Raw genomic sequence first — 20,112 nt, 5'->3', positions numbered from 1 at the left:
TTTCATAATATTCACTCAATGAATGTACATAATCACTCGTTTGGTCGTTGTTGCGAAGTCTATTTCAAACCTCACCAGAATAAAGGCTGATTTATGGTTCCGCGTTACACCAACGCAGAGCCTACGGCGTAGGTTATGCGGCGAAGCGTGCCGTACGCCGTAGGCTATGCCGTACCCTACGCCGTAGGCTCTGCGTCGATTTAACGCGGAACCATAAATCAGCTCCCGAGTTCTCATCCCGAAATTTTCGGATCAAATTTCTTAACAGGCGTTATTTGGATAAACTGAGCCCAGGTTGGGGATCTTAACGGTTACTTTTACGCCTGAAAAAATATTAAAACTTAATAAAGTGGCATATTAACAGCGCTACAGCTGAAATTAAAACATCTTTTTAGCTCTCAGCTTCCTGATATGGTGTGACGTTTGTGCAAACGTAACTACACAGTCGCTTACGTACCCGAACGTAAACCACGCAGTGACGTAGCAGCAAAATTTAGGGGTGGTGCTGAAAAGTAAGGGTAGGGGGAGTATTGGGACAGGGCCCTGGGAAGATTACAAGTGCCCTAAAATCTGTGGCTTCTTTTTTAGGGGTAGTGGTAGAAAGTAGGGGGTGTATTGGGATTGGCCCTAAAATGGATTATCCTCGACCCGGTTTCTCCACATCTTTGCAGCCCATGTGGTCCAGAAGAAACAGAGGGTGTACGACAAAAACCCACAAACATTCTGATTAGGACGTTTATAAAACAACAGCCAGACAAAAGTTGTAGTTCCTCTACAGACCACTAGGGTCCAGATCCAGACCTGCAGGTCCTCTACAGACCACTAGGGTCCAGATCCAGACCTGCAGGTCCTCTACAGACCACTGTCCAGATCCAGACCTGCAGGTCCTCCAATGACCACTAGGGTCCAGATCCAGACCTGCAGGTCCTCTACAGACCACTAGGGTCCAGATCCAGACCTGCAGTTCCTCTGTAAACACTGATCCGTTATATTTTATCTGAGTGACAGCAGCATCAATAAAGGTTTTGTCTGAATGTTGTTGAGGATGAATATGTATGACGTCACTGGCAGCTCTGCTACCTTGGCACAGTCATGAGTTAGCTTAGCAGGAGCTAGCACAGACTAAAATAGCTATCAGGTGGGTGCAGGAGGTGAGGCGGGCCCCCCGGGGCCGGGCACCACAAGCGCTTGAGGATTTCACTTTCTAGGGTTGGTGTTATGGAACCGATACGGCTTCAATAACACGTTTTTTCTGCAGGTTGAATTCATTTGTATTTGGAGCGAAGGCAGTTTGCCTCCTCTCACTATCAGCATACAGAGTCCATCTAGACATCAACAACAATCTGACTCCAGCTGGATTTTCCATCCAGACTGCCGTCTAACAGAAAGAAACTATATTCATCTTGGAGTGTCCCACTTTCCAGTCCATAAAAATCAGACATATCCCAAACCAGAGCCTCGCCTTGGATGCCATTTATGGGAGTAGGAGATGGCTTTTCCAGCCAGACCTGTCCCACACTCACGCACAGACACACACACACATCTGGCTTCATCTCCGGCACACACTTTCTCTATCAGCTCACAATTCCAAATTAAATTCTGACAGACAAGTATGCAGCTGCAGGCTGGTTTGGATGGAGTTTCTGCTCCGTGCAGCTTCTACTCGCCTCCCAACAAACAGCTGTCAGATTCAATAAAAGCCTCACAACACTTGCCCCAAGGGAGCTTCACGGATGACTCACCGATGTAAACAGACCTCACGGTTGATAGTAGGAGCTGTTTACCAGAGCCCCAAAAAGACCCAAAGTGCCCTGATGTGTCCCGAAGCAACCCCAAAGTGCTCCGAAGAGCCCCAAAGTGGCCCAAAGAACCCCAAAGTGCTCCGAAGAGCCTCTAAGTGCCACAAAGAACCTCAAAGAACCCCAAAGTGCTCAGAAGAGCCCCTAAGTACCCCGAAGTCTCCCGAAAGAGCCCCAAAGTGCCCTAAAGTTCCCCGAAAGAGCCGCAAAGTGCCCCAAAATGTTCCAAAGAGCCCCAAAAAGTAACAAAGTGCCCTGAAGTGCCGCAAAGTGCCCAGAAAAAAGTGCCCCAAAGTGCCCCAAAGTGCTCCAAAGAGCCCCAAAACATTCCAAAGCGCCCGAAAAGCGCCAAAGTGCCTCGAAGAACCCCAAAGTGCTCTGAAGAACCTCAAAGAACCCAAAAGAACCACAAAGTGCCCCAAAGCGCTCCGAAGAGCCCCAAAGTGTCCCGAAAGAGCCCCAAAGTGCCCCAAAATGTTCCAAAGCGCCCTGAAAAGTACCAAAGGGCCCTGAAGTGCCCCAAACTGCCCCAAAGAACCCCAAAGTGCTCCGAAGTGCCCCAAAGTTCCCCAAAGAGCCCCAAAATGCTCCAAAGCGCCCCGAAAGGCGCCAAAGTGCCTCGAAGGTCCCCAAAGTGCCCTCAAAACCCCCAAAGGGTCCTGAAGACCCCTGAAGAACCCTGAAAAGCCACGAAGGTCCCTCAATACTTCCGAAGAGTCCTGAACAGGTGTGAAGAGTGCTGAAGGGCCCAGAAGCATCATAAAGAACCCTGAAAAGCACTGAAGACCCCTGAAGAGTGCTAAAGTGTCCCGAACAGTTCCTGAAGGTTGCTGAAGAACCTCAAAGAATCCCAAAGAGTCCTAAAGAGTCCTGAAGGTTCCTGAAGAGTCCCAAAGGTTCCTGAAGAGTCCTGAAGAGCCTCAAAGTGTCCAGAGGAGCCCTGAAGGCTCCCACCGAGTCTGGAAGAGTCCCTAAGAGCCCTGAAGAGCACTGCTACAGCAAAGAAGGAAGGTCCAAACCACACAGCAGGGCACCATGACCTGCCTCTTTATGGCAGTTTTATGCGGTGAGCATCGCTGCTTCTCATCAAGCTGTTATAGAAGATAAAGAAGCAGCTCATGTGGCCCTGGTGTTTGTCTGCCATTACCCTGGTTTATCTATGCTTGAGCCCAGCAACCATCCTTTCTTGGTATTTACATGTGTGTGAGGGCTCTCTGCAAGATGCAATCTTAAATAAAAGCTCAGTAGCTTCTTGATGTATCTCATCAGCCCAGTCTAGATTCTGCTTCTCAAAAGAGAACCACATCAAGTAAAATCATATGAATCAATACGTAAATGGATAATTAATGGCATGGACTTTTGACTGGCCGGTGTCTGTGCTGGCTGAATAATTGCTCATATTCTAAACAAATATGTTTTTTTGTGTTGTTAACTTTACTAACACTCTCACTGGTTGTGGGTTAGTGTGGATGAAGCTCAGTAACAGCAGGTATGTGCTAACTGAGCATCGGGTAGTATTAGCGCCCAGCACTCATTCCTGATTTCCCCACCTACACTACATTTGAAATGAGAGCTCCAGGTGCAAATGTTTGCTAGCAGATTTTCCAGTGTGGTTCAGCTGAAGGAGCTGGGAGCCATGGCAGATGATTTCAGGACTCTGGTCTTCTCCCTGTTGGAGAAACACCTTCCTAAAGGGGCTCATCCTGATGTGGAAGAGCAGCAACTCTACTCTGAGAGAAGGATGACTGAACTATCCTAAGGGAGAATCCAAACCACTGTAAACCGCTGCTTGATTGATAACTTGATACCAGCAACTCAGTAGTCCATACTGCTGGAGATCCTTCACAGGACACCACCAGAGAAGCTGTTGAATACCTGACTGCTTGTTAAAACTAATGGCACTTTTCCATTGGTACCTACTCAGCCCGACTCGACTCGCTACGCCTCGTCTCGTCTCGTCTCGTCTTGCCCTAGTTTCTTTTCAATACTCAGATTAGACGTAGGCAGGTTGCAGCGAAGCTGCTGTGACGTACTCAATTGTGCGATTGGGCCAACCCCCCGACCAACCCCCCGTGGTCTGTAGTCAGACGTCAGATACAGCCGACTCAGCCGCTTAGAACCTCTGCAGAATAGATACAGAAAAAGTATCTACTCTGCACGTTAGACCCCTAGTGGGAAAGAACCAAACCGAATGGTGGCGAGTCGGGCTGAGTAGGTACTAGTGGGAAAGTGCCATAAGACCTTAGCAAGGGTTTGGCACTGATCCAGTGATGCTCCACGGCCAGTTTCACGTCTGGAAAAGTTATTTGATTAATTGTTTCTTTCTCTGTTTGTTATACGATATCAGCAAACGCCTCGACCTCCTGTTCCTGGCTAAAAGCTGGCAGGGAATCGTTGTTCTAATGGCAACTTTCAACAGGAGACTGGCCCACGAGGGAGACCGGTCTTAGAGCAGCAAGGAGTTCAAAGGATCTGTGCTAGGGGGGCAGATCATGTTGATGTGAAACCGAGTCTCTTCCACGAATCTTGTGGCATCCAAGAAAAGAAAGCGAGCTGGTTTTGCTCAGAAAAAGATCATTCAGCGCAACGCATTTCATGTTAGCCCACTACTACCAGGGGAGTGGTAGTCCAGTGGTATCCATCCATCTAGTGGTAGTTTAGTGGCTACAGAGGGGGGCTCGTTCAAGCCCGGGAATGGCAACCAAGATGAACCACCTTGGGCCCCTGAGCAAGGCCTTAACCCTAATTGCTCCATGGTGTGAGTCTCAGATGTAAGTCGCTTTGGATAAAAGCGTCTGCTAAATGACAGTAGTAGTAGCAGTAGTAGTAGCAGTAGCAGCAGTAGCAGTAGCAGTAGCAGTAGCAGTAGCAGTAGCAGCAGTAGCAGTAGCAGTAGCTGTAGTAGTAGCAGTAGCAGCAGTAGCAGTAGCAGTAGCTGTAGTAGTAGTAGCAGCAGCAGTAGCAGTAGCAGTAGCTGTAGTAGTAGTAGTAGCAGCAGTAGCAGTAGCAGTAGCTGTAGTAGTAGCAGTAGCAGCAGTAGCAGTAGCAGTAGCTGTAGTAGTAGCAGTAGCAGCAGTAGCAGTAGCAGTAGCTGTAGTAGTAGTAGTAGCAGTAGCAGTAGCAGTAGCAGCAGTAGCAGTAGCAGTAGCAGTAGCAGTAGCAGTAGCAGTAGCAGTAGCAGCAGTAGCAGTAGCAGTAGCAGCAGTAGCAGTAGCAGTAGCAGTAGCAGTAGCAGTAGCAGTAGTAGTAGCAGCAGTAGTAGTAGTACTAGTAGTTTAGGTCCCAATACTGACCCCTGGGGGACACCAAATACAATGTCCAAGCATGATGATTGAAAGTCACCTATTTTCACAAATTGTTGCCTGTTACTTAAATAACTTTCCATTCGGCGTAAAACCACTCCCCTGGTACTATAACGCCCCAGTTTTTGATCAATATGTCATGATTTATTGAGTCAAAGGCTTATTTAAGATCAACGAACCCCGACTGCAGTTTTCTTTTTGTCTTTGCTCCATGGTGTGTGTGTCTCAGATGTAAGTCGCTTTGGATAAAAGCATCTGCTAAATGACAGTAGTAGTAGTAGTAGTAGTAGTAGTAGTAGTAGTAGTAGTAGTAGGAAAGGAAAGGTCACCAGCAAGGACATCGGCAAGCAAGCGGCCCATGTACTGAGGCTGCAGTCCTCCTGCAGCGGCCGCAGGTTCAAGTCCCAGCCCCTTTGCTGCATGTTGTCCCCGTTCTCTCTCTTTGGATAAAGGCCACTAGAGCCAAAATATTTGCCCCTATGAATGCACATCCTTCTAAAGTCACTTTACTACTGAGCTGAGCTTTAAGAATCAGCTGTGAATTCATGGTGAAACTGCATCATCTTTGTTTGCTTCTCTCTGCAGAGAACACATCCCTAAACAAGCTTTATCTTTATGAACGGTCAGACCCAAGCCCGTTTTGTCGCTTCATTTATCTTTGTTTCTGTTTAAAGCCGTTCCCGTCATGTCCCGCCGCGCTGAGAAGCCGGCTGATGAAGAGGACCGCAGCCGCGCTGCAGCCACGCAGCGAGCTGTCACTGCCATGTTGACAAAGTGCTGCCCAAGATAGACGGGGCCAAACAAAAGCACAAGGCCTATCATACTTGGCTGCTGGAACCTCTCGAAATAGAGGAGCCGGAATCAGTATGAAGCAGCGATATTCTGGTCCTGACACCCTGGGGAAACTAAGGTCAGAGCTCACCACAACCTGAGAAAGCTGCACGCTACCGGCTGCAGGACATGCAAGCATCTGCCACACACGTGTGGGGTGCCGATGTAAGGCTGAACGCTTCAAAGAGCAAAGTTTTGAAAGAATAAGAAGCAACCATTCCTCCATAGGTGTTGGTAATACTCCTGACTTTTGAAGACCCGGTCCGCTGCACAGGCCCGCAATCAAACCTGGTCTAAAACATCAACTCATTGTGAGTGATGACTCCATCCCCTCTGCAGCCATAACCAGCCCCTCGGTGGAATCTGGACCAGGAATCAAGTGTCTCCATATCCCAACCTGGCTCAGCCTGGTAGCAGCACCCTAAAATGTAGATGTTTACATCATTTATTTACGGAAGAGTATTGAGGCCAGGCAGGAGAAAAATACAAATTATATTTTAGAGGAGGAAGATTTTTTTTTCATTATGCACTTCGAGAAAAAAGTCGAAATGTCAATAAAAAAGTTGAAATGTCGAGAATAATGTTGGTAACAACAAGGTTCACAATACAAGAATTGGCTTTACGATAATGATTTGAAACACATATCACACATGGATGCAGTTGCATAACTTCAGAAACGTACCCGTAAGTTAGTTAGTTAGTTACAGCTGCTGCTGCAGAGCTGTCAGTCTCTCTCCTAACTGGATTTGATCGGCCAGAGGAGACATTTCCACTTTATTCACCAAATTGTATTCATACTTTATTCTCGAAATTTCGACTTTATCCACGAAATTTCGACTTTATTCAGGAAATTGTATTTCAACATTAATCTCGACATTTCAACTTTTTTCTCGACATTTCGACTTTTTTCTCAAAGTGCATAGTAAAAAAAAATCTTCCCCTCTCAAATATTTTTTCTCCTGCATGCCACTAATACTCTTCCGTATTTATTAGCTGAAGAGGCCCCCATTGAAAACACTTAAAGCTGCGGCAGCACCAGCCAGGTTTACTCGCAAAAGATGGACACGAGGATGTTTGAAAAACGCTGCCAGGACTGAAGTGAATGAAACATTAGCACTTCAGAGCAGCTGATCTGCTGTTCACCTGTACATACCTGTACATACAAGCCTAGACACTCACCGCTAAAGTGGACATTCATAGAAGAAGAAGGAGCAAGGAAGGACGTACGTTAGGAGAAAGAAGAATAAATAGTCCCAAGGAGCGCTCATCAGGGACGAAGCAGTTTCAAGCTAAACGCCTTCAATTATGCCCCAAACTTGTCAGACATAGGAACAATGTCAGAATCACTAGTCAGCTTTTGTTTTTCATGAAATGTGCAGCCTGGTCAGCCATCCTAAAGCTTTTTCTTCATCCATACAAAGTACCTTGAGACATCTCTGCGTATACATCAAACCAATCAGAGACGTAGGCAGGGCAACAACCAGACTAGGATCAGCAAAAGTTATCCAAAATGTCTGCAGGGCAGCAGGGATGCTGGAAAACAACCGTTTACATCTGTTGTAGCCGAGCATGTCAGACTGCAGCGTTTCCATTGACGAGTGCTTAGTGAATAAGTGTAATTCTGGTGAAACGCCTTCCCACGAGACTCCTTTCAAAACGAAGACCATCTGGACTTCGAGGAAAATGGACCAAAACATCCACCACAAATCATCTAAAGTGCCACTACTGCTGTTCTAAAGTATTCAGCAGAGGATGAAGGCAGCAGGTGATCATTCAAATGATCACATGGTTTGGTCATGTGACCAAAGGCGTCACATCTACTGATGCCGGAGACGTGAAAATGTGAAAAATGTGTTTCCATTGCACTTTTGCGCTAATTTGGACGATCGACGAGTTTGGAAAACCACCATGTGACAGCGTCAGAAGCTGTTTGCCATGTCTGGAAACGCTACTTCTTCTGGTTTCCATACCCAGGAGGCTCAGGCAGATCCACGATGCAAGTCAGCTGCCATAAAATATGGAAACTGTTCATTTTTTAGACTTTAATTTCACTTTCAAAGTCTGTAATCAACATGGAGAAACACAAGATATACAGGACTGTCTCAGAAAATTAGAATATTGTGATAAAGTCCTTTATTTTCTGTAATGCAAAAATGTCATACATTCTGGATTCATTACAAATCAACTGAAATATTGCAAGCTTTTTATTATTTTAATATTGCTGATCATGGCTTACAGCTTAAGAAAACTCAAATATCCTATCTCAAAAAATTTGAATATTCTGGGAATCTTAATCTTAAACTGTAAGCCATAATCAGCAATATTAAAATAATAAAAGGCTTGCAATATTTCAGTTGATTTGTAATGAATCCAGAATGTATGACAGTTTTGTTTTTTTAATTACATTACAGAAAATAAAGAACTTTATCACAATATTCTAATTTTCTGAGACAGTCCTGTAAAAGCAGGACATGAAGCTGGTCCAAAGAAGCGCCTGAGAAGAAGATGTGTCAGATTTGACATGAAATAGGGCTTTTCCTGTTGTACTTCATTCTCAGTTTGTAATATGAGGATCAAGTGCTAGAGGAAAAACTACTGCTACTGCTGCTACAACAGGAAAACTGAGGTGGACGTGTCTTATTTATCCCCTGGTGTTTGGGCCACTGGGAATGCTTCCTTCGGAGGGTTTTTTTCAACACCAGCTCTCTATGACATCACAGAGGGCAGAGTTTCTGGGTATGGTCGTATTCTAAAAATGGACGGTTACGGCTCTGCAGCGATGGATCCTGTCCTGGTGGATCTGCTGGTTCTGCTACTTTATTCACCGGGAACACATCAAATGTTAAATATTTGAATTTGACGTCAGAAAGATGTCTCAAAAACCCGTTGGAACTGAAGAGAGCAGCTGACGGAGGTCTGGGAGAGGAGTGTGTCCTGGTCTGATACAGTCCTGGATCTACGCTGTTCCATTTTAGGATTCTCCAAACGTTTCCAGGTGGTGAGAAGTCTGGACATCAGACCAGTCCAGCACCTGAATGCTTCCACCACCAAAGTCATGACACCGTGATGGACGCTGAACGCGGTTTAGACCTCCTCGGAAAGAAACTTGTGGATGGAAGCAGATGATGAGCAGCCTATAACAAAGCTGGGTGTGCGGTCTGGAGAACATGGCGTTTTCCACTCTCCCTCAGTCCATTTGTAACGAGCTTTGACCCGAAGAGGACGGTGCTGTTTCTGGATTACCTTCTCTGCATGTTAGAGCTTTGACCTGCATCTGCAGATGTTCTGACCAACTTTGTTGTTGGACGGTGGTCCCTGGATTAGGAAGGGGCGATATTTTACCGTTCACAATAAACCGTCAAAAAAATTCCTCACGGTAAGAATTTGTCATCTCGAGGTAAAAACGATAAATTCCCGTTGATGACGTTTTTGTGTAAAACTGATTTATGGAAGGAAGGAAGGAAGGAAGGAAGGAAGGAAGGAAGGAAGGAAGGAAGGAAGGAAGGAAGGAAGGAAGGAAGGAAGGAAGGAAGGAAGGAAGGAAGGAAGGGAGGGAGGGAGGGAGGGAGGGAGGGAGGGAGGGAGGAAGGAAGGAAGGAAGGAAGGAAGGAAGGAAGGAAGGAAGGAAGGAAGGAAGGAAGGAAGGAAGGAAGGAAGGAAGGAAGGAAGGAAGGAAGGAAGGAAGGAAGGAAGGAAGGAAAGGGGAGAAGGAAGGGAGAAAACAAGGAAAGGAGGAAGGAAGGGAGAAAAGAGGAAGGGAAGAAGGAAGGAGAGAGCAGGAGGAAAGAAGGAAGGAAGGGAAAAAGAAAGAAAGAAAGAAAGAAAGAAAGAAAGAAAGAAAGAAGAAGAAAGAAAGAAAGAAAGAAAGAAAGAAAGAAAGAAAGAAAGAAAGAAAGAAAGAAAGAAAGAAAGAAAGAAAGGAAAAAAAAAGGATGAATTCCCGTTGATGAGGTTTTTGTGTAACAAACATGGCGGATCTGAGAGAGAGATATATTTATAGTTACAAAGGTGGAGTTGAATTGGTATTTTTTTATCGTCATTTTTATCGTTATCAGGATAAATGCCAGAAATTATCGTGATACATTTTTTAGTCCATACCGCCCATCCCTACCCTGGATGTGTTCTTTTTCTTTCTTTTTTCTTGTAAATATGTGTTATTGGTTTTTTACATTTATCACAGATGAAAAGTACAGAACATTACAGAACATGTGCATGACTTCCCACACCCACCCAATAGGTTTACAGGATATAAAGCACACTTGAGGAGTAATAGAACAAAAGGGAAAATGGAAAAAACAAAACAAAACAACAAAAAAGAAAGAAAAAAAAGAAAGAGGGGATTGTTCACTGCTGCAATCGATCATGTGTGAGTTCCATCCTATTCATTGTTAATGAATAGAAGTCGAGAAAGGGACTCCATATTTTGAAAAAAGATTGAGCAGATCCCTTGAGTGTGTATTATATTTTTTCTAACTTTAAGAAGTAAATTGTCAGGGTTTGACATTTCCTGTTTTATTTTGAAGCCGTGTCTTTGTGTTTGAGTTCTGGTTTGACCTTCCTGTTTCCCATCGGCCCTGATCGTCTGCACCTGTGTCTCGTTAATCCTTGTGTATATCTGGTCTTGTCTTTCCCTTCTCCCTGCTGGTCCGTACTGTTTCCTCCCTCCGTGTTTCCCATGTGTTTTGTAGTTTTTGATTCTTATCCTTGGAGTTTTTGCCATCCTGCAAAGCAGCGCCTTTTGTTTGATTAAATAAATCTTTGCTTTTTGGAACTCCTGCCTCCTGCTCTCTCCTACATCTGGGTCCGAACAACAACCGTTTCCTAACATACATAACATTGTTGACCCAGTGAGAAAAGGATGGAGGCGCTTGTTGTTTCCATCTGAACAGGATAAAACGTAAAGGCTGTAATAACATGGGCTTTATCCGGTAAGGCAGCTCGAGATTCCTCTGGTGTTAGACCAAAGAGAGCACAGATCGGATCAGGGTCCAACTGAGTTCCAAACATCTCTCTAAAAGCTTTAAGGAGAGGTTCGGACACAGCCAGAACCTGTCCATCAGGTCTGCTGGTTGGCCTTTACATCGGGGGTGTAGTGGATCAGCATTTGAGTGTTCTTTTTCTTTTTTGTGTTCTTTGATCACATCTGTTCAGTGAAACGAAGGGAGCAGGTTACCTGTTGATGAAGGTCCCGAACAGCAGCCGGACGGCCCTCTGGACATTTTCAGTGCACAGCCAACTCCACTGGTTCCTCATCAGCAGACGCAGGACACTCAGAGCCACGTCAGCCAGCGCCATCTCATCTGCAACATCCAACACAAGTCACAACTCACTGAGACATCTCCAAGGTGGATGCTGGAAGACAGCAGTGAGGTCAGGTCAAGGAATCAAAACTAAGTCCGATGACACCAACCATGACTCTTTATATCAAACCATTCAAAAGTTATGGCAGAAAATAGGAACTATCAAATATCAACCAATCAGAAGGAGGGCCGGGGCTAATTTGCACCAATTATGTTCAAGGACTCAAAACCAAGTCAGATGACACCACCCACACGTCTTTATTTCAAACCATTCAAAAGTTATTGCAGAAAGCGTCGCCACGGTAACGCTTTTGACAGACAAAAGTAATGTACGTCGTCGCAGGATGGAGACGCACATTTTGATGTATAACACACCTGGGTGCACGTTACGGTTCGGGCTGTATTAATTGCCGAAGGAATGGCATAAATTTCGCCAAAATGACACGATTCATTCAAAATGGCCGACTTCCTGTTCGGTTTCGGCCATGGCGCCAAGAGACTTTTCTTTAAGTTGCGACATGATACAGGTGTGCACCGATTTTCGTGCATGTACGTCAAACCGTATTGTGGGGCTTGAGGCACGAAGTTTTCTAGGGGGCACCGTTGAGCCATTAGGCCACGCCCATCAATGCAAACCATTAAATATCAAATGTTTCACCAGGCCGGGCTTGGTGCTAAATTTGGTGACTTTTGGGGCACGTTTAGGGGGGCAAAAGGCCCTCATTTTGTCGGAAGAAAAACGAGAAAAATAAAAACAAGAACAAGAATAACAATTCCTACAGATACAATAGGGCCTTCGCACTGTAAGTGCTCGGGCCCTAATAAATAAATGTAAATAAGAAAACTAAAGAAAAAAATATGAATAAAAACATGCATCCATCATAATTAACATGCTTGAAAAGGAGTAGGAAGAAGTTAAAACTTCCTACCCCATAAACTCTATTTCATTATAATCGAAATTAATTTAATTTTATATACAAAAAACAATATATATATATATATATATATATATATATATATATATATATATATATATATATATATATACATATATATATATATATACATATATATATATATACATATATATATATATATATACATACACATGTTGACTGTGCACACTGCAGCAACAGGCTGGGAATTGAAAATGAATAAAGTAAAGTGAAGCAGAACATTCTGATCCATTTCAGGGTTACAGGTCTCGTTCATCTGAGGAGAACGTGACCTTCACTTCATGCCTTAGTTAACACTGCCCCCACGTGGCCACACGCTGGTACTGCAGCTGGGCTTTAAACTTCTTTCTTTCTTTCTTTCTTTCTTTCTTTCTTTCTTTCTTTCTTTCTTTCTTTCTTTCTTTCTTTCTTTCTTTCTTTCTTTCTTTCTTTCTTTCTTTCTTTCTTTCTTTCTTTCTTTCTTCCAAAATAACACAAAATAGCTGTCGTCAAACAGATAGTCGTATTCATTTTTGATTCAAAGAAAAAAAATATCCCAATGGTGCTAAAAAGAGAGAGAAAATAAAGAAAACCCACCTAACTTAACAATTATCATGATATTTCTTCATCAAACTGGCTTTTATTATTCTTTTAAATGTAATGTTTGATTTGCATTCTTTGGCTTCTGTATCCAGATTGTTCCATTAACTGATACCTTTTACAGAAACATTCCATCAATTTTGTCCTGAATTTTGTTTTTTTAAAGATCTCTCTTAGATCTCTTTCACAATCAAGACAGTTTTTTTCATTTTGCCAATTACCTGTATTTATTTCAAATCCATCTTATAACTACAGTGAAGGTATTTTCCATGTGGCATAAGAACCTGGAGACATCCTGATGGCATCAAACATGAGTCTGTTAACACACGTGTTTCTAAGGAAGTGAAGTCATGGCTTGATTTTCAAAGGCTTTTCTTGGCAAACACCTCACATTTATTCAGAGTAAATATGGACAGTGTTTCTTTCTTTCTTTCTTCAGAATAGCTTCAGCTCACTCACACATCGATTTCTGGATCAAATCCTGACTCATGGAGTTCAGAACCTCTGCTCTTCGTCAAAGGCTTGCACCGACGCACGAAAGCGCCTTCTGCTTGGCTCTCTCAGGTGTTTTCACCAAGAAGAAGAATTTGTCAGTTTGCACAGACTGGTGGGGCGTTCCTAGCTTATAAACTGATGAAGCCCTCCCCCATCATCCTCGAGGGTGGTTTGTCTTCTGTCCAGTGTTCACCTGGTCATCTTCAGAGATGTTTTTGTTCATGTAAATCAAGGTGGTGAATCCTGAGTCCTCCTCCTCAGATTTAAAAGATTGAAACTTCCCACACTGCAAAAACTCAAAATCTTACCAGGAATATTTGTCTTATTTCTAGTAAAAAAATCTCATTACACTTAAAACAAGAGTCATTACCAGAAAAATAACTTATTTGACAATTTTCATCTGTTTCAAGTAAATTTTCACTTGAAATAAGTAGAAAAATCTGCCAGTGGAACAAGATTTATCTTCTCATTACAAGCAAAAAAATCTTGTTCCACTGGCAGATTTTTCTACTTATTTTAAGTGAAAATCTACTTGAAACAGGTGAAAATTGTTGTTTTTTCCAGTGATGAATCTTGTTTCAAGTGTAATGAGATTTTTTTTACTAAAAATGAGACATTTTAACTAGAAATAAGACAAATATTCTTGTTAAGATTTTGAGTTTTTGCAGTGCACCAGTCAGTTAGAAGTGGCAAAAGAGCCAAAAAAAAGACATTCAGCTCCCTTTGAGAATCCCAGCGTTTTAATAATAATAATAATCTCTTTATTTGTCATGATACATGGAAATACACCGAAATTTGTCCTCTGCTTTTAACAAATCACTTGTTAGACTAGGAACAGTGGGCTGCCATTATTCTGGCGCCCGGTGAGCAATCAGGGTGAAGGGCCTTGCTTGCCTTGCTTGCTTGCCCAAAGTGGTTTATCTTGGTAGCCATCCTGGCTTGAACCTGGGTCCTCCAGACCCTAGCCCCCCTCTGTAGCCACCAGGCTACCACTCCCTAGTTTTTTGATTGCCCACGGGGTCTGGATGGGACTTTTCTGAGCAAAACCACTGAGTTGTATGAAACTGTCCACCCAGACTAACTTCTCCCAACAATCCAGGACTAACCTGGTGGTTTACTGCAGTTTCCAGTCTGATAGAGCACCATGTGACGAGGCAAAAGGGATAGAGGGGTTCAGGAATCGTTAAATTCTGGGCAGGAAACTCATGAGCAGGAAACTCCCCAGATGTTGATCGCAACAGAAACGTGTAGAAAACACACAAAAAAAAATACCTGTACAATTATGGGGCTAGAGCAGTCTCATGAGTAACAAATGCACACGCCGATCCACAAATGCACAGGACAAAATTCACAAATGCACAGAAAAATTCACACGTGCGTAGGACAAGATACACAAATGTATTTTTGATGCACACACAAATATAACCTGATTTACAAAGGTTTTTTTTGTCCGTGAGCTGCGCTGGATTTGTGTGTGACTTTTGAGACGATCCTGACGTGACTCGATCCACAAATACGTTTTTTTTAACACAGAACTTTTCTTTACCGGGATCACAAGAAACGCAGAGCGGTGATCTCCTCTCCATCCCGTGTTGCTGTCTTGTTTATTTATCTTTACTCCACCAACTCAAAATATTGAATCACTTTTCTAAGCGAACGGATGCGAACGCAGTTCAAACAGCAGGTGTATCCGCCACTTTAATCTGATTGGTTTACGAGTAAATCTTCCCCCACGTGGGGTGCGCTCTTATGATTGGATGAAACAAAGGAGGATATCTGATTGGTTGCAGATCCTTCCGTGTTAAAAAAAACCTATTTGTGGATCGAGTCACGTCAGGAGAGTCTCAAAAGTCACACGCAAATCCAGCGCAGCTCACAGACAAAAAAACGTTTGTAGATCAGGTTATATTTGTGTGTGCATCAAAAATACATTTGTGTATCTTGTCCTACGCACGTTAGGGATGGGCGGTATGGACTAAAAAATGTATCACGATAATTTCTGGCATTTATCCCGATAACGATTAAAATGACGACAAAATAAATACCAATTCAACTCCATCTTTTTAACTATAAATCTATCACCACATTCAGTCTTTGGAGCCCCCAAATCACTGCTGTAAAAGAATACTGAATGCTACTAAACTACACCAATTAAATTGAATTAATAAAAACCAATTAAATGAGTCTGTACTGCAAAACTGGAATGACTCAGATCCGCCATGTTTGTTACACAAAAACGTCATCAATGGGAATTTATCGGTTTTACCGCGAGATGACAAATTGTTACCGTGGGGAATTTTTTTGACGGTATATTGTGAACGGTAAAATATCGCCCATTCCTAACGCACGTGTGAATTTTGTCCTGTGCATTTGTGGATGTGCATGTGCATTTGTTACTTATGAGACTGTTTTAGCCCCATAAACAAGCAGACAATTTCTAAATATGATGGACAACAGCAAGAATGGATCTCCATGGATCAGGGTTTGGTCCAGGAACGGACATCCAGCACCTCATATCCCACTCCCACCCACAACAAATCCCCCTTACTGCCAGCAATGTGGACCAAACTCTCCACCGTTTGTACAAAGACTGAATATTCTGTAGATATGGACTCAGTATCTCACATTCAGGGAGCAGTCTCTGTAGGACACCCAATGGACAAGCACCAGATTCCTTCTACAAGTCCACCAAACACATGTGGACTGGTTGGGCAAACTGTCCTCATCCCTGCAGGACCCTAGTGAGGTAAAGACCTGGTCCAAACAGCCAGGATTTAAGTCAAAGTCGATTTCAAGTCAAATATACATCCTTGTGTGTCACATTGAAAGGAACTATCGTTCATCTGGAGCAGCAGGACAACCAACAAGACCAACACCAAGTTGGACACAGCTCCGTCTCTGTGGCCGATGTTTAGGGATGGGAATTGAGAACCGGTTTCTTGTTCAGAACCCGTTCCCGGTGTTTTAATTCCTTGTAATCGTTTACAAAATTTGCAAAACGATTCCCTTTTCGATTCCAGCAGCCGCAAATGACATTATCACACACGTTGCGCAAGTGAATATCATATCAGCATGCAATACGAATCAATGAATGTCAAGTTTTCGATCCGCTCTGGACTAACATCATTAAATCTCAACCAAGTAGCAGCAACGTTAGCATTTCCTTGGCTAATAATGCGATAGGTAACTAATTAATTAACAAAAATTGCCTATCATATTAGCGCCATTTGCCTCATTGTTGTACTTTTTTCTCCAAATGAGAATTGATAAGGGAATCGATAAAGAACCTAATCATTAAGCAGAATCGAAAATGGAATTGGAATCGTAAAAATCTTATAGATTCCCATCCCTACCGATGTTTGTTTTCCATATTTCTCATGTTAACATCTTCTGATCTTCTGGCTAGTGCAGGACGGATCTGTTTCTGAACATGGAAGCAGAATCCAGCCACTCATCTGGACTTCTTTTACTTTGATCATCTGACTGACAGCTGGACCAAACTCAGGTTCTGTTAGATCCCAAACACAACAGCTGAATTAGATTTTCAAATAAAAATACTTAACTGTATTACATTTTATGCCAGTATTTGAGCTGGAGGGGTTGAGTTCTCAGTAAGAGGCGAGTTGGTATGAGGACTTGAAGTGACTGATTGAAACCTGCAGGTCCTGTGACGTCTACGTGTCGACGGCAAATCAGGCAAACACAACCTCTGTAAAAATGGTCAGAAACGAGCAGGGATGTGTTGGAGAGACTGAGAGTCATGGAGCCAGTCAGACAAACTCACCCCAGCCAGGGTGAGTCAGCGGACTGTTTTACATCGACTTTGATCTGCGGCTACGATGAGACGCTGGGAGGTCAAGGTCCAATGGGACCTTCGGCTTCTCTTTTAGCTCCCATGATTTAAAAAACTATTAATTTTTTATATCAGCTAAAACTATCACTCAGTCACTCAGTCTTCCAACAAAAAATATAAACACAAAATCACTGCAAAGCCTTTATGAAGTCCCCTTTGATTAAAAAAAAAAAAGAAAGGTTTTTAGCATCCTCATAGAAGCAGCTGGTTATCTCGTTTGAATTGTTTTCTTATGTCACAGAAGAACTACTGTGAGCTACATCAGGAATATGAGTATCTTTTATCGCCTTTCCATCGGGGTTCCCCAAGGCTCGCTACTTGAGCCCTTCCCTTTGGCATATACACCACCTCTATGAACCAGATTATTTATTTATTCACACACCTTCTCATATCACTGCTATGCAGATGATACACAATTCTACCTTCATTTTCACTAGATTACCCCACAATCTCTGCACAAATATCAGCTAGTCTCCATCACCTGTCTGCATGAATGAAGGATCACCACCTTTGGCTTGACCTATCTAAGACCGAAGTCTTGGTTATCCCTGGCCGTCATTCATTAAGCCTCACATCTACTACCCTAACATACCCAAACAAACCCTAACATACCCAAACAAACCCAAACACACCCTAACATACCCAAACACACCCTAACACACCCTAACATACCCAAACAAACCCTAACATACCCTGACAAACCCTAACATACCCAAACAAACCCAAACACACACTAACATACCCAAACACACCCTAACAAACCCTAACATACCCAAACAAACCCAAACACACCCTAACATACCCAAACAAACCCTAACATACCCTAACATACCCAAACAAACCCAAACAAACCCTAACATACCCAAACAAACCCTAACATACCCAAACAAACCCAAACAAACCCAAACAAACCCTAACATACCCAAACAAACCCTAACATACCCAAACAAACCCAAACATACCCAAACAAACCCTAACATACCCTAACATACCCAAACAAACCCAAACAAACCCTAACATACCCAAACAAACCCTAACATACCCAAACAAACCCAAACAAACCCAAACACACCCTAACATACCCAAACAGACCCAAACAAACCCAAACACACCCTAACATACCCAAACATACCCAAACAAACCCAAACACACCCTAACATACCCTAACATTCCCAAACAAACCCAAACACACCCTAACATACCCAAACAGACCCTAACATACCCAAACAAACCCTAACATACCCAAACATACCCAAACAAACCCAAACATTCCCAAACAAACCCAAACACACCCTAACATACCCAAACAGACCCTAACATACCCAAACAAACCCAAACATACCCAAACAAACCCAACCATTCCCAAACAAACCCAAACACACCCTAACATACCCAAACACACCCTAACATACCCAAACAAACCCTAACATTCCCAAACAAACCCAAACACACCCTAACATACCCAAACACACCCTAACATACCCAAACAGACCCTAACATACCCAAACAAACCCAAACCACCCTAACATACCCTAACAAACCCTAACATACCCTAACATACCCAAACAAACCCTAACATACCCAAACAAACCCTAACATACCCTGACAAACCCAAACACACCCTAACATACCCAAACAGACCCTAACATACCCTGACAAACCCTAACACACCCTAACATACCCTGACAAATCCTCACATACCCAAACATACCCAAACAAACCCTAACATACCCTGACAAACCCTAGCATACCCTGACAAACCCTAACACACACTAACATACCCTAACCAACCCTAACATACCCAAACAAACCCTAACATACCCTGACAAACCCTAACACACCCTAACATACCCAAACAAAACCTAACATACCCAAACAAACCCTAACATACCCTGACAAACCCTAACACACCCTAACATACCCAAACAAACCCTAACATACCCTGACAAACCCTAACATACCCTGACAAACCCTAACACACCCAAACAAACCCTAACATACCCTGACAAACCCTAACATACCCTGACAAACCCTAACACACCCTAACATACCCTAACATACCCAAACAAAACCTAACATACCCTGACAAACCCTAACATACCCTAACATACCCTGACAAACCCTCACATACCCTGACAAACCCTCACATACCCTGACAAACCCTAACACACCCTTACATACCCTGACAAACCCTAACATACCCTAACATACCCTGACAAACCCTAACATACCCTAACATACCCTGACAAACCCTAACATACCCTAACATACCCTGACAAACCCTAACATACCCTAACATACCCTGACAAACCCTAACATACCCAAACAGACCCTAACATACCCAAACAAACCCTAACATACCCAAACATACCCAAACAAACCCAAACATTCCCAAACAAACCCAAACACACCCTAACATACCCAAACAGACCCTAACATACCCAAACAAACCCAAACATACCCAAACAAACCCAACCATTCCCAAACAAACCCAAACACACCCTAACATACCCAAACACACCCTAACATACCCAAACAAACCCTAACATTCCCAAACAAACCCAAACACACCCTAACATACCCAAACACACCCTAACATACCCAAACAGACCCTAACATACCCAAACAAACCCAAACCACCCTAACATACCCTAACAAACCCTAACATACCCTAACATACCCAAACAAACCCTAACATACCCAAACAAACCCTAACATACCCTGACAAACCCAAACACACCCTAACATACCCAAACAGACCCTAACATACCCTGACAAACCCTAACACACCCTAACACACCCTAACATACCCTGACAAATCCTCACATACCCAAACATACCCAAACAAACCCTAACATACCCTGACAAACCCTAGCATACCCTGACAAACCCTAACACACACTAACATACCCTAACCAACCCTAACATACCCAAACAAACCCTAACATACCCTGACAAACCCTAACACACCCTAACATACCCAAACAAAACCTAACA

The 20,112-nt window shown here is 43.2% G+C and overlaps 1 protein-coding gene across 1 annotated transcript in view; it reads right to left on the bottom strand.

The window, feature by feature from the left end:
• The window catches only part of snx19b (sorting nexin 19b), a 60,839-nt gene that overhangs the window by 28,169 nt on the left and 12,558 nt on the right, over nucleotides 1–20,112 (bottom strand). Inside the window, exon 11 of the mRNA XM_061718707.1 lies at nucleotides 11,106–11,232. Within this exon, the coding sequence (XP_061574691.1) occupies nucleotides 11,106–11,232 (127 nt within the window). The remainder of the gene's footprint in view (nucleotides 1–11,105; nucleotides 11,233–20,112) is intronic.

The sequence above is a fragment of the Cololabis saira genome, chromosome 4, assembly GCF_033807715.1.
Source record: "Cololabis saira isolate AMF1-May2022 chromosome 4, fColSai1.1, whole genome shotgun sequence".
NCBI lineage: Eukaryota > Metazoa > Chordata > Actinopteri > Beloniformes > Belonidae > Cololabis > Cololabis saira.
Note: the sequence above shows the minus strand (reverse complement) of the source record. Positions and strands in the feature narration are given on the sequence as shown.